At 37.6% G+C, this 23065-nt stretch overlaps 1 protein-coding gene across 3 annotated transcripts; it reads left to right on the plus strand.

Moving 5' to 3' along the window:
- The first annotated feature begins 7515 nt into the window (after nucleotides 1-7515).
- Nucleotides 7516-17697, plus strand: LOC109053789 (transcriptional activator Myb-like). Of its 3 annotated transcripts, XM_042750313.1 has the most exons (16): nucleotides 7516-7704; nucleotides 9643-9760; nucleotides 10367-10438; nucleotides 11137-11229; nucleotides 11645-11865; nucleotides 11947-12172; nucleotides 12308-12376; nucleotides 12718-12822; nucleotides 13180-13371; nucleotides 13471-13638; nucleotides 14438-14562; nucleotides 14738-14849; nucleotides 15385-15504; nucleotides 15784-15867; nucleotides 15968-16069; nucleotides 16313-17697. In XM_042750313.1, the coding sequence occupies exons 1-16, from the start codon at nucleotides 7682-7684 to the stop codon at nucleotides 16424-16426; spliced, it is 1944 nt and encodes a 647-aa protein (XP_042606247.1). In that variant the 5' UTR covers nucleotides 7516-7681; the 3' UTR covers nucleotides 16427-17697. The 3 variants fall into 3 exon arrangements, with proteins under 3 accessions (XP_042606247.1, XP_042606245.1, XP_042606246.1); XM_042750311.1 differs by lacking the exon at nucleotides 13471-13638 and having other exon boundaries at nucleotides 7521-7704; XM_042750312.1 differs by lacking the exon at nucleotides 13471-13638 and having other exon boundaries at nucleotides 7522-7704; nucleotides 16316-17697.
- Nucleotides 17698-23065: the final 5368 nt, after the last annotated feature.

Genomic DNA, 23065 nt, shown 5'->3' on the forward strand with positions numbered 1-23065 from the left:
AAAATTCTACGAAGGAGATACGAGATTAAAAAATTATGTTTTTAATGCAAGCATAAATCTTATAACTTGAATTTAGGCGGTTGTTATAGTTAACATGCTTAGTTTCGTACATTTTCATTTTGGACGTACATTTAGACAGTTGTATTATTAACAAAAGTGTAAAAAAAAAAAAAACACAAACATGAATTTAAAAATTAAAACAATGACATGTGTGACATTGTGTAGCCTGTCAAACTAAATTTATGACAAGATTATTTTACAGTTAATTGGGGAACCACTGTCAATGGGTTTTCCAAATATAGTTAGCCTATCTATAATGTGTATATGTTTCACTTATTGTCATGTGTTTAATTGATCTTTTGACCTCCATACATCTGCCCAAGTGGAGAAAAAAATCCCCTGTAAAGTTTATCTGTCCTTGGAACACAAGACTCATCAGCTGCAAAACCTACTCCTGGAAACCACCTTCAAGCTTCTTCCTCCTCTCTGCTGTATCAGATTTTTTTAGGATCGTGATATTTCAGTTTCAGTAGTTTACAATGACCCTAAAACTGGGGAGGAAAATCAGCTTAGTTCCCTGTTCATATATCCTAAATCGCCTTTACTGGACTGTATGGAAACATGAGGTGAATTATCTAAAATATAAAGGAGAGGATATAGGAGTTCTGGTTAATGGTTTTAATTTGATTACAATTTAATGTCTTACAAGTCAGGAATACTGAGGTAATGTATGAATGCATGTTCTGTACATCAGGTAGGTACAGAGACATAATGAGAGATTTAACCACAGTCACTAATCTCATACTGTTCGTGCGAAATAGCTTTCATTCACATCTGTTTGACATTTAAAACTTTGAGTACATGTCTAAATTTAGCTTAAAAACACACTCAACACTGCAGATATACAAATGCTTCATGCTTTCTTAGAGTGACCCAGTTATATCAAGTGTACATGGGTTGCAAAGACATGGGTGGGAGGGGTTCTTTCCATGTGCAAAAAAGCAACCCAATCTCAACTATTTCATGGAGTGGTGATTTTATATGAATTTATACAATGTAATTTTTATGGGGAAAATGTAAGCATGAAGGTCCACCCCTTAACCAAACTGCAGTGGGATATAAGCAGATTGCACAAAAAAAATGTATGAATGAGATTGTATGAATTCATGCAAATTAGACATCAGTTTGCCAAAACTTAAAACAGCTATGAATTGCATGAGAGTGTGTTGAAAAAAGAGCCTCAATGCATGACATGGATGGGAGGGGTTCTTTCCATGTGGAGAAAAATCAACCTGATCTAATGAGGAAACGTAACTTTTATGAGGTTGCAATTTCGTATGAATTTGTACAATGCGATTCATATGGATACATCCAATTTTTAGTAAAAAAATAAGCATGAAGGTCCATTTGGATACAGATTCAATGCATGACATATGCATAACTACTTTGTGTTTTCTTGCTATATTGTTGACAAGGTAAACTAAACTAAACTAAGGCAGCAACTAGTAGAAGACAAAACAGGAGATAAACATTTGACTGACCCATGATTCACCTCCTGTGTGGTATGTGTGTGCAGTGGGGGATGTTTCATTCACTGCATCTTTTTAAAAAGTGTTACCCACAGGTTGTGTTGGTAGCTGTGTATCATGGTGGAGGGTGAGTGGGGGTGCAGAAATAATATTTATAATTTTAATAAGGCCTTAAACACAGGTCAGTCTCACACATCATTAAGTCTGTAGTCTGTATGTGGTGTCTGTTTCCAGACTGACTCACAAATATTTTGAGGTCACAGACATGCTGCAATGGAAAACTGTGCACTTTAACATCATCATGCAGATGCACTCACGGACAGTGCTACTGATACTTTCTGCTCCACTCTTACATCTTGTTTAGACACTGTTTACCCCTTGTCTTCCAGGCCAGCCCATACCACCCCTTCTGCACCTTGGTTATCTGATGTTCTACGCGAACATAGTTCTAAGCTTAGAGCTGATGAAAGGGTGTGGCGCAAATGCAAAAATACTACTGACCTTAATGTGTATCAGTCACTCCTCTCTTCCCTCTCTGCTAATGTCTCCACTGCTAAAAGGACATACTACCATAACAAAATTAACAATTTGTCTAACTCTCGCATGCTTTTTAAAACATTTTCTTCACTCCTTTGTCCTCCTCCTCCACCTCCTGCATCAACTCTAATAGCTGACAACATTTATCATTAATAAAATTAAAAACATCAGTGCACAATTTTCCACACCACAATCCGTCAAGCACATCTCACCAGCAAACATACACTCTTTTCACATCCTTCTCTTCACTCTATGAGGCAGAAGTCTCCAAACTCATCCTTTCTAATCATCCAACTACTTGTCCGCTTGATCCTATTCCATCTCATCTCCCTCCAGCCATTTCTCCTGCAGTTGTACCTGCACTCACTCACATCATTAACATATCCCTCCACACTGGTGTTTTTCCCTCAACATTTAGACAGGCTCATATAACTCCACTACTTAAGAAACCCACCCTCAACCCAACTCTTTTAGAGAACTACAGACCAGTTTGTAGCTGCTCGCATCTCAGCTTGTCTAACAGACATTTCTTGCTGGATGAAGGACCATCACCTTCAACTCAACCTTGCCAAGATAGAACTGCTTGTGGTTCCGGCAAACCCATCGTTTCATCACAATTTCACCATCCAGTTAGGCACGTCAACCATAACACCTTCAAAAACAGCCAGAAACCTTGGAGTTATGATTGATGATCAGCTAACTTTCTCAGACCACATTGCTAAAACTGTCCGGTCCTGCAGATTTGCTTTATTCAACATCAAGAAGATCAGGCCCTTTCTTTCGGAAACATGCTGCACAACTCCTTGTTCAAGCCCTTGTTCTGTCCAGGCTAGACTATTGCAATGCTCTCTTGGCAAGTCTTTCAGCCAGTTCTATCAAACCTTTACAATTAATCCAGAACACGGCAGCAAGATTCATTTTGATTGAGCTGAAAAGAATACACGTCACACCTCTGTTTATCAATTTGCACTGGCTACCAATAGCTGCTCGCATAAAATTCAAGGCAGTGATGTTTGCCTACAAAACCACAACTGGCTCTGCACCCCTTTACCTAAATTCATTACTTCAGACTTATGTACCCTCTAGAAGGTTGCGTTCTGCAAGTGAACGTCACTTGATTGTGCCATCCAAAAGAAGCATAAAGTCACTTTTACGGACTTTTAAACTAAATGTTCCCTCCTGGTGGAATGACCTGCCCAACTCAATCCGAGCAGCTGAGTCCTTAGCCATCTTCAAGAATTGGCTTAAAACACATCTCTTTACACATCTTTATTTGACCCTCTAACTTTAGCACTCACTATTCTAATTCTATTCTTAAAAAAAAAAATCTAACTAGCTTTCTAATCTTTTTCTATTTTTATCTTTTTTATTTTTATTTTTTTTTATTTGTATTTAAACAAAAAAAGACCTCTAACACTAGGTTGCGCTATTCTTTTTCTATTCTATTTGTTTTCTTTTTATTTATCACATTATTTAAAAGCCCTTGCTACGTGTACTGCGTTTAAGCTAACTGAGACTTGTTATAGCACTTGTATAACATTGCTCTTTTGTTGATTTTGATTGCTTCCATTGTCCTCATTTGTAAGTCGATTTGGATAAAAGCGTCTGCTAAATGACTAGATGTAATGTAAATGTAAACACGCCCCCACATCTCTACGTCACTTTGTGGGAAGATTTGCATAACGCTGCCCAGATGTTCACGCAAAGAAAGAAGGCATACTTTTTATTCTCATTGTAGTATTGTTGTTGCCGCCACCATGTCATAAAGACGCTGTGTGTTTCGTTGTGAAAGCGAAACTACTTTGTTTGGCCTTCCAAAAGATGACGATATCCGATTCGTCATGCCTGGAGCTGATCCGTGCTGGTTGCTGAGGAAATACATCAACTTTGCACTGTGGATCACCACATTGGCTTTTACTGTGGACGAAGCAGCGTCCAGCCCGGGGTCGTCACATGTGGTTGCTGCAAGACCAAGGTATGCTCCTTCGTAGAATTCACCTGCCGCGCCGTTCTCAAGCCGCCTGCCTCTGCTCACTCAAACCGGCTGAGGCTCACTCTAGGCCTCCGGCCTCTGCTCAAGGCTGTGGTGTGTGACGCTGTTTCGTTGAGAAAGCAAAACTACTCTGTTTGGCCTTCCAAAAGAGGACACGACTAGAAATCATGTTTATATCACGTTTATAATGTGTTTCTGTCTCGTCACTCCGGCCGGCCAGGGCATCACAATATGTTAAAGGGTTAGTTCAGCCAAAAATGAAAATGATGTCATTAATGACTCACCCTCATGTCGTTCCAAACCCGCAAGACCTCCGTTCATCTTCGGAACACAGTTTAAGATATTTTAGATTTAGTCCACGAGCTTTCTGTCCCTCCATTGAAAATGTATGTACGGTATACTGTCCACGTCCAGAAAGGTAATAAAAACATCATCAAAGTAGTCCATGTGACATCAGAGGGTCCGTTAGAATTTACTGAAGCATCGAAAATACATTTTGGTCCAAAAATAACAAAAATTACAACTTTATTCAGCATTTTCTTCTCTTCCGGGTCTGTTGTGAACGCGACTGCTGTGACTGTTGACGTACGACGCTGCTGACGTGTTCTCTGGTGCACCCAATAACAAAGAAAACACGTCAGCAGCGTCGTACCTCAGCGGTGTCACTGCAGTGTTGTGAACGCAATCACCACAGACCCGGAAGAGAAGAAAGTGCTTAATAAAGTCGTAATTTTTGTTATTTTTGGAGCAAAATGTATTTTCGATGCTTCAATAAATTCTAACGGACCCTCTGATGTCACATGGACTACTTTGATGATGTTTTTATTACCTTTCTGGACGTGGACAGTATACCATACATACATTTTCAATGGAGGGACTGAAAGTTCTCGGATTAAATCTACAATATCTTAAACTGTGTTCCGAAGATGAACGGAGGTCTTACGGGTTTGGAACGACATGAGGGTGAGTCATTAATGACATAATTTACATTTTTGGCTGAACTAACCCTTTAAGGGGCATAACATTTCCGACACATGCTTGAGGTACTCGGCCAATCACAATGCACTGGATAGCTGGCCAATCACAGCACCCCTTGCTTTTCAGAGAGATGAGCCTTATAAAAATTGACACGTTTCAGAAGGCAGGGCATAGAGGAGAAACAATAATGTACAGTATGTGGAAAATAATGTGTTTTTTTAACCTTAAACCGCATAAACACATTTCATTACACCAAATACACAAAATAATGTTCTTTTTAGCAGCATCATATGACCCCTTTAAGTGATTCCCCTTGTGCATTTGATGTTTGTAGAAGCCTCAGACATGTGTTTGAGTGGGGGGCAAAAGGGTTGGAGAGAGTGCAGTGAGATGAATCATCCAGTTAGTTACTGCATTTTACTCAGAAACCTATGACCTTAGCAATGCTCTTGATTAATGCTATATATTTCATAAATAACTGCAATAGTAGTGATAATATTAATAGTACCTACTGTTTTAATAAAATTATATTATTATTATTAATAATACTCCAGCTGGAATTTATTGCACATTTTTACAGAGTAGTTAACTCCGATTGGTCAATCTTGGCACTCTGCAGTCAAATATTTTGACTTATAATGTGAACCACATAAATTAAAATATTGCAAAGGTAGTTTTAGATTCTGCTGGGTTTGACATTAGCTTATTTACGCAATGCAATGCATACATTTTTGTGTGGCTATTATTGTTTGGCACCACAGCAGATTGTTACGTTGTAGTTTTGATCTGTTGTGTAGTCTAGTCATAAATCACCTTCTAACTCATCATAGGGAAGTAGACTACTGAAATAAAATGGCGCTTGTGTAAGTGTTTTCTCTTTTAATAAAGCACCCCCGCAATAACCCCTCCTTGTTCTGCAATGGAATGGATGGATGAGCGCTCTCAGCAAGCGCGCAGACATACGAGCTCTGCTGAGCACGTGAGCGTCAGTGGTCAGAAACAATGGCTCGCGCTGACCGATATGATAAGTGACGGTCACAATATGCCAACCAAGTGAGCACAATGAGCAGACAACCTGTAAAACAAAACATATAGACCACAAACCTCAAGAGTGTGTGACAGAGTGAGTTTGCTCCTCGATGATTATGTAATTTCGCAGACTATCATATGGCAACAGGTTGGACATGTCGGAGAACTTAAACAAGCTGCACTACTTTTCCATCCAGACAAATAACCTGATTGTGACTTTCAGTAACAAAATGTGCCATATGTAGCTATTGTGCAACGTGACGCAAAGTGAAATTATTAGCAACCCAGAGGTGGTACATTTCTGGAAAAGGAAAAGCGAAACTGTTGTATGCCGATTAAAAGCGAGAGAAGTGAAAAAATAAAATAAAATAATTCAAAGGAAATCAAGCTGTTTTCTGGACAGTTGGCTCTCCATAATTGAACACCTGCATATTTGGAATGGGAACTTTAAAAAGCACGGCAATCTAATGGCATAATCTGAAACATGTAGCCTAATCCGTTCATCTTTACTAAAATACTCTGTCACTACTAAAATACATTACTTAAATATTCTCTCAGTGTTTTCTGCACTGATAGGCTATTAAGTACTACTTCTGAAATCACATTTCTAAACATAGGAAGACGGTGCAGTCCCATTCTTTAAAAAATGACTCGACTTATGAGTCGGTTCTTTTTAGTGAATCAAAAACATAAGGCGTCTCTATCAAGTTCGATTCCTGAACAAATGACTCCTATGGTTCTTTTTAGTGAATCAAAAACACTGAATCAGTTACTATAGCCTACTCATATCCCACTAAAGCATCGTAAAGCATCAATCAAACAATTGAATCAATCAATTAAATCAGATGAATCAAAGTTAATAGCCGGTTGTTCATATCATAACGTGTTATAAAGACGCATTCTACGTTTTCCTTTAATCATTGGTATTTTATAAAAATTAAAACGTGATAACTTTTTTAGTTTTTTGCTATTTACAGATTTGCATTTATTTATGGTGCTTCTAAAATGTATGTTAAAAGTCACAAAAATCTTGGTTTGCAGAGAGCTGAAAGCATAGTGTTAAATGTATTTATTTGTTATACACTCTGTTAAGGGGACTCGCGAACCTGAGGAATCACGAAATTTCTTTGCGACCCCATCACTCACTAGAGTACAGCCTCAGTACCGCAGAAACAGCGCTGGGTCGAGAGGATGCCCAGACCCCTCACGCTCTGCTTCCCCCTGTTTGCCAAACTTTCACTCCCACTCAGAGTCCACATTGTCCTCTATGAAACCCGCTGCCACCCCTCCCTGTCTTTTAACCTCGAAAAACACAATATAATTGTTCCAAAAGAACAACAGTGAACGATTAGCGCGGACCTCTCCCTCAAAACGCGCTCTGAGGTCTGAATAGTAGATCGGTTGTGCGCATGCGCAGAACCCGAGGCGCCAAATTTAGCGGGAGGGAGAGACAGCCCTAGCTTTGTCTGATGGATCTGTTTACAATATCGCACACTCCGTAGAGAGCTTAATATCGGCACTTCCTCCTCGAAGAGGAGCTGACAGCACTCCACTTCAGCACACTTGAGCCGAGCGCACTCACCATCACTTCTCTACCCTCCTCTTGAGCAGCAGGATGGCGAGGCGGCACAGACACAGGTGAGTTTTAAGAGTTACGCATTTTGATGAGAACTTTAATGAGCGCATGTAACTGTATTTCCTTTATATTGTGAGACTGCGCTCCACAGCCACACGCGGGCACTTAGACTCAAGACTTGCTAGACAGCTCGCGCTGACAGCATTACATTTACTAAATGCACGCTCAGAAGTGGTGCGCTTGTATTTAGTTGCATTTTTACGAACGCACTCGTCTCTCCGCGGAATAGCTGTTTCTGGTTGCGCCGCGCCGCGATGAACAGGTGGATGGCATGTGCGCTCTCCGCTCGCGCCAGCGCGGTGGTCTCGCGCTCGTGTTCATTTAAATCTTCATTCATTCACCTGCGCGTGCAAATCCGCTGGACAGGTTACGGTGAGATCCGGTACTTTCCCAAAGAATACACACTCGTTATGATTCAGAAACAATGGACGAGAGGCACAATGTCAGCGGCGACGTAGTGTGTCTGAAAAATAGCGGGCGATTGCAGAAACATCTCGGCATGTTCGCGTGAATGTTTTTTTTTCATGGAGTTAGTCCAGCATTATAACGTTTGGATTAATTTTGAGATTATGTGTAAACCGGATGGATTATATTCACCGAGTTTTCTAAATCCGCTTTACAGTTGTCGGATTTAGAATGACTAGTATTATCGCATTATAGTCTTAAAGGGATAGTTCACCCCAAAAATGAAATACTGTCATTATTTACTCACCCTCATGTTGTTCCAAACTTCCATGACTTTCCTTTTTGCGTCGGACGAAAAAAAGGAGATTTAGGGAGAGCGTGAGGATCTGACAGCTCGGTCACCGTTTACTGTTACTGTATCTTTTTTTCCATACAGTGACAGTGAATGGTGACAGCGGCTGTCATGCTACGTAATATTTCTGTTTGAAGAAATATTAGACAAGATGAAAAAAGAAAATGGCTTAACATGATGGTGATTTTTTTGCATGCACTCTCCTTTAAGTTTGTTTCAAATTTTAGAGCTATCATGCGTGTGCTTTTGTAATAAACACATTTTTAACAAGCTCAGGCAACAGGTTAAAATAAGGCATTTGTTATATTGGTCACATGAGATGATAATGGTAAACTCAGACTGATGGTTTTTTTAAAAAAAATCCTCTGAATACGGTTTCAGCCACAGCTAGACTATTTTGACAAATATTTAAATTCACGTGTACAGTTAGTCAACAACCCTCAATGCACACTAAAATGAAACCGTATCTATTTGACTAGTATTTCTTTCTTTTTTTTAATTTCAGTTAGCTAGGTGCGTTTTGAGTTTTACATTTCCAGTTAAATACTTGTAATCAAGGAAGTGAGCAATCATCTTAATCTTTTGTTTTAAGCACTGGCATTAAGGATAAACGTGAGGTTTAAAAGTACATAAACACACATACACCTGTAGCACAAAGGCCAGGAGAACATTGTTCTCCACGTCTGCTTGTGCTCCATCCTGATTGGCCAAGAGCTGGCCAGGTGAGATGGTTTTGACAGTACCTGTGCAGGTCTGAACACGCTCTCTCCATCATGAAACAGTGCCAGTCCACGCACACGCTCACTGTTTCTGTGGAAACCAAAAACATCAGAACAGGTTTCTCTGAGCGTGTCCCCCTGCACCCTAACCTGCCGGCTGTACTGGTTCATCAACTCCAGTTTTGTGTTGACTGTGTTATCACTTAATAACTATAGCGCATGATAGACGTATGGGGTGAAAGGGTGTTTTTTACATCATGTCATCAAATACATCTATCATGTTCATGAGGATCTGGTCCTCTCTTATTTCCTGTCCCCCACTCCTTTATTTATTTTTTACACATCCTTCTTGTTTGCTTTTGCTGCTCCGCTATTAACCCCCCCCCCCCCCCACACACACACCCCTTGATACCCTGTTCTCTTTATCTCACAATCTGTCCCCCCCCCCCCCCCCCCCCCTCCAGTGTTTACAGTAGCGACGAAGATGATGATGATGTGGAGATTTATGATCATGACTACGATGGTCCTCATGCCAAGACAGGAAAACGCCACCTCGGCAAGACACGCTGGACCCGTGAGGAGGTATGCTAAACTGTTGTCTTTCTTTGTTTGAGTGTTATTTTTTGTTTTGATTAACCCACTGATTTCCAGTTATTCGAAGTTCCAATTATTAATTATTTTTATTATTACAAATTAATACTTACAATTTAATTTATTATTATTTGTTTTTATTATTTTTATTATTGTATTTTATTAATTTTGATAAAATGCAAAAAAATAAGAATAAAAATAAAAAATGCATTAAAACTTTTTTTATATGTATTAATTTATATTTAATTATCTTATATATATATATATATATATATATATATATATATATATATATATATATATATATATAGTTCAAAGTGGGTCTTGCACCCACTGAGCTTTAGATTTTTTGCACCTTCCTGATATTTATATGTATTGGAGTGTTTTTGTTTGATATTGTATCCTGTGTATTCAGTAACAAATTCAACACACTGTATTTACATTTAGTTTGACTGATAACCCTTTATTTTTCATGTAGCTTTATTTATTTATTGTTTAATGTAAACATTATTTAATTATTGCTTATTTAACGATGCATTATTTATTTGATTATGTATTCAATGCTACAGTGTTGTGACTATTTTTTTTTTTTTAAAGGATGAGAAGTTGAAGAGGCTGGTAGAGCATCATGGTTCTGAAGACTGGAAAGTCATTGCCAGCTTTCTGCCTGTGAGTGTGTGTGTTTGTGTCTATGATTGTTTAAGTGTGCGTCCATGTATGCAGCTTGTGTATTTAGGCTTTAGGGGGTTAGGTTAGGTTAGGTGTGGTGTTTTATATATGTGCATTTGCATGTGAATAGCCAAAGGATCAGGTACTGTAGAAGTGTGTGCACGTTTTGGAGGATTTTGCATAATTGGCTATTCCTCATTGGTTGGCCTAGTTTGGAACAGAGTCAAATGGGGGGGGTATGGCAGGGTTTCAGAATCCACTGTGCACCTGCATGCACACACGGATGTAAAAACACACACACACACACACACACACACACACACACACACACAAATGTGCATTCAGGTAGAAACATTTCTCATGTATAACATTTCTCAGGCACAAAAACACACAGTTCACATACACACATAACTACGAGCTATATGCAGTCAAAAATCATCTACTTCTAGTTATAGATTTCTTTGCATCGATTTCAAAACATGAACAAGAATCAGAAACTAAAGCTGTTTCATTTCTGATTCGCTCTGTGTGGGGTTTTCCAAAAACACCTGGGATCTCATGTGCAGAACACTGAATTCATATTAAACTCAACAATTTACTTTAATTCAAAGTAAACACCACATTGACAACCTAACATTAGTTTCCATTCTCTATTACCTAACTGTAAGTGTGTGTGTATGTGTGTGTGTGTGTCACAGAATCGAACAGATGTTCAGTGTCAGCATCGCTGGCAGAAAGTTCTCAACCCTGAACTTATAAAAGGACCGTGGACTAAAGAAGAAGACCAACGGGTAAGACATCTACAATTTGACACAAAATAACCAAACCACAACCAATATGTTACCTCAGATGACCAAAATACAGCCACAGGATTGCAGTTACAAAACCAACTAATCCGCATGCAACCAGGAGAAAGTTAAGGGGGAAAGTGAAGATCCATTAAGTGGTGTTGTGTTGTAATGATTAACTAGTAGGACCAGGTGTTTCTCTATTTATCGTCATTTTTATGACCCAGCAGAAGTCATTAGCAGGTGTATTTTGCAGATATTCAGTGTAACACCACTATCTGTATCTGTGTGCAATCCTTAAACACTTATGCAATGTTAGTTCCCTTTCTCTATGGGTTTGTGCTGGCCTGTAATACACCCCCTCTTTCAGCTCTAACCTCCTTTTCCTTTTCCTGCACTTTTTCTCACTCTTTCTCAGGTGATCGAGTTGGTTCAGAAGTACGGTCCCAAACGCTGGTCTGTGATTGCGAAGCACTTAAAGGGGCGGATTGGGAAGCAATGTAGAGAGCGCTGGCACAACCACTTGAACCCTGAGGTGAAGAAGACTTCCTGGACTGAGGAAGAAGACCAGATCATCTACCAGGCGCATGAGAAACTTGGAAACCGATGGGCTGAGATTGCCAAACTACTTCCGGGCAGGTAAAGAAGCGGGACTTACAAACTATATTCCATGCATTTGAATGTGATAATAACAATCTATTGTTATGGTTTTGTCATCAGAACTGATAATGCTATAAAGAACCACTGGAACTCCACGATGCGGCGGAAGGTCGAACAGGAAGGCTACCTGCAGCAAGCCGCTAAAGTCGGCCCCACTCCGCTAAATAACAACTACGCTAAATCTCACCTCCTGAACTACACTCAGACACCAACCAATACATCCATGCCTGCCTCTTCCATGAGCAATCAGTATCCGTACTACTCACTACTGTCTGACTCACAACGGGTATGAGTAACCTTATCTCACAAATGTTTGCCTATTAAAATAACACTGTTATTAGCCATAAAGTTAAAACAGCGTTTTGTATGAATGCTGTTTCTTAGCTGGTCATTTATACCTTTTTTTTTTTCTTGTGTTCAGGTGCCATTTCCACTTGCTGTTCAGTTGAACCTCATGAACATCCCTCAACATGGCACTGCTGCTATCCAGGTAACCCATGAGCAAATTACACTAAAATTGCTTTTAATTCAGCATGAATGCATTAAATTAAAATAACAGTAAATGTATATGTGTATCTCATTAGTAGACTAATTCAAACCAGAGTATTTTGACAATCATAAAAAGAGTGGTCTCATTTATTTGTGAATCGAACTACACTTGTGCAGTATGTTTTTGAATTGAATCCAGCTAACAATATGACATTTTACTTATTGTTTTCATATATGTTTTTTTTTTTTATCTAATTGCATTCAGTTCAGTATCGCAATAGAGGAAAATAGAGCAATAGATTGTTTTGTTGACTTTGCACCGTTTTGATTCCTTTGATATAGAGACACTACAGCGAAGAGGACCCCGAGAAAGAAAAGAGGGTGAAGGAGATTGAGATGCTCTTGATGTCAACAGAAAACGAGCTGAAGGGACAGCAGGCACTACCAGTAAGTGTGTGTGTGTGTGTGTGTGTGTGTGTGTGTGTGTGTGTGTGTGTGTGTGTGTGTGTGTGTGTGTGTGTGTGTGTGTGTGTGTGTGTGATTAATTGGAGGAAGCATCTGGGGGTCTATTTCACATTCTAACTGCTTGGCTAAATGATGCAATTGTGCCTTATCACACCACAAGCTCTGTTTAACTCCTTGTGCAACTCCGAACCCCCTCCCAACACTTCACATCATTCAACTCGACAAGTTCCCTTTCTTTCTGACCGTTCTTCCTGCATGCATCCCTCTCTTTATTTTGCTTCATTTCTGTCCTACACCCACAGAGCTTCTCTCAAAATCTTTTCTCGCCCTCTCTCACAGATCTCCATGAGCGGCTACGGTGGGTGGAACAGAGGCTCTTTGACGGATAGCTCAGTTGGTGTGGTGGTTTCAGTCCCAGCTCCATCCCTAGAGCAGGGATGCCTTCCAGAAGAAAGCGCCCATGGCAACACGAACAGCCCAAACAATGATGCCAGCTCCACTTTACCAGAGTTTATAGACGCTATTGATTCGGTAAGAGACCATGAAAGTATCCTACGTTAGATCTAAAAGGAATGGTCAGCTGAGAGCCAGCGTAACCCTCGCTGTCCTCACGTGGTCTCGTCTTCTCAGGCCCCGTCTATTTGGGCCAACATACACCCCGATAGGAGATTTCCTAAAATGGAGGCTCAATCCAATCAGGGTTCACCCGTCCACAGCGACGACAGCAGTGCCCTCACATTTCTTTGCTCTACGCCCAAACATTCAGCCACCAGACACCTGTCTTTTTCTCCCTCTCAGGTAGTCTGAAAACGCTTTACCCTGATCAACCAGTCACCTCATAACTGAGTCACTGATTATCTGATCACCCTGAATCAATCTCTTCACACTAATACATATCAGTCCGCATTAGTCAACACGCATAGGACTTATCTAAAAGTCACATCACCAAACATAACCCATTTATAGAGTGTTTCTAGGCTCATAAAGTATGTGCTAAGAAAAAGATATTCGAGTGTATTACATCAGCTCTTGGTGCTACATTTTTATGATGCCTTAACTCATTTTATCTTTTCAGAATGAGTGTTTAATCAGTGGCACTGTTGATTTTGCTTGTCTTATGATTGGTTGTTTTAGTAAATTAGTTTCCTAGCGATGTCAAACACTACATAATCGAGACAGCATTTGACTTTAATGTCAGAAATCGTTCGGGTTCAGCTCAGTATTGTGCATGAAGGAATGTTGTTGTTTTCTTGATTACTAGGGGGAAACTGAAAGAAATCTCCAATGAACACTGGATTATTGATGTACAATTATAGGCATGCAAGCACTTTTCAAATTCCCTCCATTTATTTTGTTTACAATTTTATGCGTAGCAAATATTTGCAGTGTTCTTCATTAAATGTTAGTGATGCTCTGATCATACAGTTATCATAACAACCATAATACTTTTAGCCTAGAGACAGTATTGTTACTCAAATGTGAAACTCAAATTTATGCTGATTTTGACCCCATTTAGAGGTCCTCCCACACCTCTGAATATTGAATATGTGGTTTTCAGTTCAATATCTGATTGTTGTCCTCTTTTTCTCTGTTGCAGTTCTTTAATGCATCAGTGAGCCCAGACTCAGACAGTCAAAACTTACCTGTCACGTCCTCGCCTGTCTGCTCCCAGAAAGCACTGCAGAAAGACCTTGCTCTTCGGCCTCAGAAGGAAAATGAACTGTAAGTGTCCATTCCAGTATTCTCTGCATTTATAGTTGCGTTCTTAATGATCCGATGTATAAAGAAGTTTCCCGTACACATATAAAGCAAAATCACAAGTTAAATTAAATGATTGAGACTTAAAGAGATTAATGTGATTGTAATGAGACGCTTACGTGTGTGCGTTGCGTTTCAGGTTCAGGACCCCAAACCTGAGGCGTTCCATCATGGAGTGCTCTCCTCGCACACCAACTCCATTCAAATCCACACTGACAATGCAAGACACCAAATACGGACCACTAAAGAGGGTGAGACTACATTTAATAAAAAATGTACACTACATAAATTATATATTAAATAAAAAATATAATTTACGTAATTATTTGTATTTTTATATTATTAATATATTTATGTATTTATTTGTATTTTTATATTATTAATATATGTATGTATTTATTTGTTAGTTTACTATTTTATATATATATATATATACATATATATATATATATATATATAAATTTTACTATATATTATTATAATATTTCATGCTATGGCTGATTAACATTTTTATACTATATTTAAAATAAAACACTAAAAATAAAAACAACATTACTGTACAAGATTTGCTAAAGATTTAACATTATTATTTCTTCATATTAATTATATTATTTATTATGGTGTTTTAAAAATTTTACTTAGTTTTTAGAGTTATGCACAATTAAATATCCAATACTGTCCAATAAGTTAAAAATCCTTTAATATCGGCCAGTAACCGATATGATACCGATATATGGTGCATCACTAGTTTGGAATATTTTATTCAAGACTCTGTTCTGGTTCCAGGCCAGTCCTTCACTGGACTCTGGAGTGGTTGGTGCTATTAAACAGGAGCCCCAGGAGTGTGAGATCAGCGTTGGGGGGGTGCACCTGGACCAGCCCCCACTAAAGAAGATCAAACAGGAGGTCAGTTTGGGATAATGTGTGCCCCTTCATTTGAATACGTCTCAATGTGATATTCAAATAGCTCAAATGTAAGAGCTTCTTGTCTGTACAAAGCTATTTGAATTTGTTAGTAATATCAGTATGCAGTCGAACCTGTCTGATCATTCTGTGTAAGAGCGGGTGTGTAAATTAGACATTAGATATTATACGCAGGATTATGGAAGTAATATACAGTAATTTTTGCATGGTGTATTTGGATGTAGTCAGTAATGTATGGATCTTATGGATTGGGATCTATAGGTGGAGTCAGCTTGTCTGCAGTGGGAGGGGCAAGATCTCCACACCCAGCTGTTCCCTTCCAGTGGCTCTGCCCACGACATGCCTGTGAGTATTTTGATATCGCTTGTATGCGTACGTCAGAGTAAATGTTATTTCTCGGCATTAAGTTAACATTTGACGGCTCTTTCCTCTGTGGAACCTATAGGATCTGTTGACTAGCTCTGTGCTGATGCTTCCAAACGCAGAGAAAACTGAGGACGGACACAGAGCCCAGCTGCCCCGCAGACCCATGGGAAGCCCTATTCAGGTACCATATCTACTTTCAAAAAATGCTGGTGTTGTTGGCTGGTAAAACTTTATAGCTCATTTTGTAGTAGCACACATTGACTTTATGACTCCAGGTGCTGAATTGTGCCATAAAATTGTGAAGTTATGATTTATAAGGCACAGAAGTGTAGGCTATGCAAAACCTGACCAATCACCTTCATCTTTGACTTTTTCTACTTCTCTCCATCTTTACTTCCTCTCTTCCTCTCTCTCTCTCTCTCAGCAGGTGAGCACATGGGAACAGGTGCTTTGTGGGAAGACAGAAGAGCAAACGATGCCCTCTGAAGCCACGCACAAATACCTCAGCAATTATTCTTCGCGGGCACTGGTCATGTAAAGAGACAGATAGAATGAGACAGAGACAAATATAGAAAGGGAAGAAGAGTGACAGAAGACAATCATTCTGAAAAGAAGTAAAAGAGGGACACTCCTACACTTGTGGTACATTATTTGGGAGAGGCTAAAAGCCATTTTGTAGACTGCACAGTCGATGTTAGTCGTCAATGTTTAAGCTGTGCCGTCATTTGATTCAAGCAACCAAAGACATTTTTCATGTTGTGTTTTTCTACCTTTTTTGATTTTTAAATTGAATAATATTGTATTATATATTTTGTATTATATATGGGAAATGAATTCTCTATGTGGGATCTAATTTTATGGATTTTAATATAAGGAACAATTTGCAGTAATTTATTATTATTTTGTATTAAGAATAATAATTAACTACGGTGGGCGCCTTTGCCAGTGTTTGACCCCAGTATTGCTCACTTCTTAATCGCTAAATGTGTGTTAATTGTAAGGAGTGTGTGTCCTCCTAGCATTATCAAAATCATACACCCAAAACTAGACAAGATTTGTACTCTGTATCTGTGGGTGTCCAACAGAACTGCCCTTGCAGAGATCGTATGTATTTCAACCAAACAGCACTGCTATGTATTCCTGGCCAAAACAAACCATGCCCAATGTCTAAAAATGACTTTGCCAAGTTTGAACATTCAAGTTTGCCTAATGTAGATTTTAGGTGATATATCTAGTGTACAAAGGTACTCTGCCAGTTTAGTAGTGTTGCCATTTCAAAAGCGTTCAAGATGGAAACCACAATGTCGAGCTTTCTCTGTATTAGCACTATTTCAGGGTTTAGATCAACTATGCAGAGAACAGAACAAAAAGTGTTTGGTTTTTTTTCCAGTTTTTGTATTCGCTAAATAGGAAAAACAAGGTTTACCAAGCATTTTCAAATCAAGGGTTTAAATGGTCATAAATTTGCCTTTGAGATGATAAAACATTTCTTAATCATGTTTTCATAGAAACTTGCATGTCATTTTTTGTAATCAGATTTACATTGGTATTTCTAGTTTTTTGAAACACTGAAATGATTGTTGCTTTTATACCTAGTCGGCTTGTTTTTGATATTACAATCAGCCTTTGATACTAAGATTGCAGTGTCCAATCAAAAGCATTTAGCAATAACGTTTTTGTTATTCGCTGCCTTTTTGTATTAGCTTCAAGTACAAACACTTTTTTTTACACTGATTATGAACTTTTCATACTTTTTTTATACAAACTTTTATAACTGCCTTGTAAATAAAGTGTGTTTTGGAAAAAATATCTCTGGCTTACTGGTTTCTATTCCACTTTGAAAAATTCATAGCTAAATAAATGTCAGTATGACCAAAATAAAACTACTGTCAGCATTTGAAGGCAACATTATTATTTAATCAATTTATTCATTTTAATGAAGTGCTATACAGTGGTCCCAAAAAGTATTTGAAGACTTGAAACTAGTCTTTTTTTAGTGTAATTTAAATATATATTGTCTTATTTATGAATAATATATCTTTTGTTTCATAACTGATAACAGAGGCGTAGAAATATGCAATATTATTAAATGCTTAAAATCTTTTTATTTTTTTTCAATAATGCAACTTTATTTTTTGTTGTAATAAAATGCAACATAAAAAGTGTCTTTTTAAATATTATTTTAATAAAATTTATTCTATAAATAATAAAATAAAAAGACATTAATGCTTTTTAGGTGTGGCCTACTTGAGCCAAAGTGTATCTAATTACGTTTTGAGGTCACTGTAAGATGGATGATGGATAATTTTGACTTTAATTCTCTTAAAAAAAAAAAACATCACATAAGTGAATGCAGCCATTTTCCAAAGACCATTAAACCATCTCACTAAGTGCCATACTCGGTATTTACTCAAACACTTGTGGCAGTGAGATAATTGTATTATAATTGTATAGTATTCAAATAATTCTGTATAGCTTGTAACATAGGAAAAGAAATGATAAAGGCTGAATATGAATGGAGAGAATCTGAAATGACCTATTAACTCTCTATCAGGGTTTGTAGTAGGAGATATGCAAATGCCACCAACTGTATTCTCTCAGGCTAACTTAGGAATGTTTTCCCTGAATGCCAACACACACCATCACACACATTAGATACACATTCTATTTGTTCATATGGGTGTGTTGACTGTTTTTGAGGGTGAATTTGAGATCTTTAAGCGAGGTGTTTTGTAGAGAGCTGTCAGTCCCCCAGGGCTTCACACTGATGGAAACACTTTCCAACTCGAGCCCTAACAGATGCTCCCCCACTGTGTGTGTGTTGGTGCGGGTGAGAAAATGAAGCAAAAAAATGAACATTATGGGTTGTATACTAGCATTTGAACATGTATATGTGCATGTTTTTGGTGTAGAAACTCCGCTTGAGTCTCTTGAGGATATTGCTTTTCCTGTGTGGCTGTTGAAGGCGGAGGCCCGGATCAGACCAGGGCCTAAATTTGCAGCTGCCCAGCTCTCACATCATCCTGACCACCTGCTCGCTGGCCTCCCCACAGCTACATTTAACCCAAAAACAAACCAGAGGTGCCAAATATACACGGATACTGCGCTAGAGAAGAGCTGGGGAGCTATTCATGGTTCAGTACACTAGAATAATATCACAACTTTCACCCACACATAACGTTGATGTACTGTAAGACAGATATGTGTGTTTAAAATAGAGTGGTTTTCTGATAGAAAGAGATGATGATGATCAAATATGAATTACTCGGCGCCTTATTATTTTCAACCACCTGAAAGTTTTTTAGTTAAAAAAGGGGGAAAGGGAGGTAAAACGAGGGGGAGATGAGAGGAGAAACAGAGAATTATCGTCTGAAAAGAGTTTTGCTACTGTGTCAGCTGATGTTCTTTTGTGCAAGCATCTGTTCACTAAATGTGTGTGTTTGTGTGTGTGTGTGTGCGTGTGCATGCGTGTGCAAGTGCTGTGGGTTACAGGAACGGAAAGGCCTGTCAATGAAGAGACATGAGCAGACTTTCAGAACAGGAGCACAGCCCCCCAAAACCCCACACACCTGCTCTCTGTCTGAGAGAGAGAGAGTGAGAGAAAGAAAGAAAGAAAGAAAGAAAGAAAGAAAGAAAGAAAGAAAGAAAGAAAGAAAGAAAGAAAGAAAGAAAGAAAGAAAAAATGATGTGGTGATGGTGCTGGTGGGGGGGTGTATCACCACCCCAAAGTGACACCAAAAAACAAAAACACAGGTGCAAAGAGTTCCTTCCACTCATACACACACACCCTCTGAGTGTGACCTTTGTGTTGGAAACTGTGTGTGGAACGTTTCCGAGCTCAATAATGACATCACATATGTCTCTGTAGCCGTCCAATCAGAACTAAGGGTGCGAATTAAACAGGGGGGTTGGAAGGGAGGATCTGACCCCCATAACTTACATTTTTTCTGAAAATGTTTGGGGTTTGATTTAAAAAGTATATATTAATGTAAAGAGTTTTGTTCATATTAAACATGAAACGTTTCAACAGCATTAACTACAACACTTTAACTACATTAACTACAACATTTTATATGATTATATTATGTTTATATTATATTATATATTTTTTTCAATTATTTTCAATATTGAAATATTTTATATATGCTGTTCCAAAGATTTTTTTTTTTTTTTTTTTTTTTAAAGAAATTAATATTTTATTTCAGCAAGGATGCATATTGATCAAAAGTGACTGTAAAGACATTTATTACAAAAGTTACACAGGATTTCTATTTCAAATAATCATTTTAAAAACTTTTTAAAACATTACTATTCATGAAATAATCCTAAAAAAATGTATAATGGTTTCCAAACAAATATTAAGCACCAGATCAGTTCTCAACATTAATAAAAACAAGAAATGTTTCATCATGTTAACATATTTAAATGATATCTGAAGGATCATGTGACACTGAAGACTGGAGTAATGATGTTGAAAATTCAGTTTTGCCATCAGAGAAATAAATAACATTTCAAAATATATTAAAATTTCACAATATTACTGTTTTACTGTATTTTTAAACAAATAAATGCCTTGATAACGTAAGATATTTTTTCAAAAGCGTAAACATTTTTTTACCAACTTTTGAAAATGTAGATTTAATTACAATTTTAAACAGACAAATATATAATTAAAGTGTATTTTCCACTGGCACCAAAAAAACACATGCAAGCCGGAGTACCTAACCGCTGAATTGACATTTACTTTACATAACTGATTATTTATTTGCTTTAATATATTTTCAAAGTATATGACACAAAAAGTAGTTTAACATTTTTGTTTAAAAACAAAAGCTTACTTTTGACTAACTGTTCTACGGAACTAAAAATACAATTTGGGTTGTGTGAGTGAACCTCAACATATCCTATATAAATTACTTTACAATAGTTGACCGAATAGTTGATCAACTTTACATAAATCAGAATTGATATCACACCTCAATGATATCTTAAAGAAAACGCATTACAGTTCCATCACAAATATTTCTAAATTACCACTGCTAATGGCCCAGTGTTGATTTTAAAGGCGCAGTGTGATCAAGGCAGTTTGTGAGATTATGTTTCAGGATGGTCACTGCGGTTAAAGTCAGCTCTGACCAATTTACCTGTCAATGGTTAGTTTACATGATGACACAATCAAAGCAGACACAAACATGCGCAAGCACCTCAATGCAAACTCCACCTTCAGTGCGACTGACATACAAAACCACAGACTTTGCGCAAAGCAATTAGAAACTTGCATTCATTTATGTCTCCAATTTGAATTGATTTGTATGTGAGTCTATAGGAGAAGTGAGATCGCAAACAATAACTCTGGCATTCTTTCATATCTCTCGGTTGAGTCAGAGCTCCTTTTCCTCTCTGTGTTCAACAAGGCATCACTGTGTCGCAAGTAGATTGGCACATAAATTCAGTTTGTTCGACCTGTCACAATAAATTATTAGCCGGATGTTGCAGCAGCACCATTTTCCTTATTTTTTCACTCTTGCACTCTCTCTCTTTCTCTGACTTACCCACCCATACACACGAACACACACACACACATGCACATGTACCCACTGGGAAGATTACAATAGGCTGATTTCCTCTGTGGTCAGGCCTAGTAGCCACTCCCCGTTCCACTAGCAGGTACAATGTCTCTGAGCCACCATGATAAGTCTATGTGTGTGTGTGTGTGTTGGTGTGAAAGATCTAGAAGACTGACACAAAATTTGCAACACAAACATTAATTAAAAACATGGAGAAAAAAATCCCCATTCCTGTCTTTTTATGACGCTGCAGAAATGACAAATAATAAAAATTATCAAACACATGAATAAAAAAAAACAGTAGGAGGCATAGATAAACATGTTTTTCTTATTTAAACTTTCCAGTAACATCATCCAAACCACAATGCTCACATACAAACACTGCATTTGACGCACAAACAACAGTTCTATGTGCGGAAAAAGGAAAAACATTCTTATGGTAGATCATAGAGATAATTTCAACAATTACTGACTGTTAAATATGAGTACATTTGAATATGCTTGAGGTTGTGACTGTGTGTGTGTATTCGTATATTAAGAGTTCATTTGCAAAAACAGATAACTCTGTTTTTTAAAAAATTCCAAAAATTTCATTGTGTTATGTTACATGAGTTTATATATATATATATATATATATATATATACATATATATATATATAAACTACATATCCAAAATGGATTACACTTGCAATATTATTTTAAGTGCAAAAAATAAAGTGCCCAGTCACGGTCATGCAGGACCTTCCTTAGTGTTCACATTTTTTTTTTTTAAAAATCCATTATTTTATATACATTTTCTTACATATCAACACACGTATTCAATCAATCTTTTATAGACCAGTTATCGTTGTATAGATTTAACTCATATCATAACCGTAACTTGACCTGCTACTATATATCCAAACATACCATCAAGACTGTTCAGAGTTTGGAACTGTATTAATAAACAACACATTTGTTTATATTCATATGTATATTCCAAATTAGTGTTATAATATGATTTTAAAAAGCATTAAAGGGCAACATTAAAGAGCAGTTCAATCAAAAGTGTACAATTCTTCATGCAATGAACATATCAGAGTAGTTACTTAAAATCTTGACATCCACCCTACATTAAGTTCATGAGAGAAGCAACAAATCATGAACAAATCATTCTTTTGTACCGTCTGAATGATTTGTTCATTATTGGACTGATCTGGTTCTCAATTTCAAACTTACTGAATCAAAGACCTGCTGGCAGCATTTCTCAAATTATAAACTTGCTTGAGAGGAGGATGAATGACCTTCACATTCTGGTCCGTTTATAACACATATCTAACATATAGCTTCAAAGGACATTTAATTTAGTCATATGGACAACTTTAAAGATATTTTATGGTACTTTTGAAGCTTAAATGCTCCAGTTCACCTTCATTTGTATGGAAAAGAGGGACCAACACAATATGCAAAATGTTCTTTTTTGTTGTAAATAAGAAACAAGGTCATACAGGTTTGGAACAACGTGGGAATGAGTAAATGATGACAGAATTTTCATTTTAGGGTGGACTATCCTTTTAATAATAATCATAACTGATGTTTTTCAAAGTACATTCATTTGACTGAATAATAT

Source organism: Cyprinus carpio, chromosome B23 (genome assembly GCF_018340385.1).
Source record: "Cyprinus carpio isolate SPL01 chromosome B23, ASM1834038v1, whole genome shotgun sequence".
Classification (NCBI taxonomy): Eukaryota; Metazoa; Chordata; class Actinopteri; order Cypriniformes; family Cyprinidae; genus Cyprinus; species Cyprinus carpio.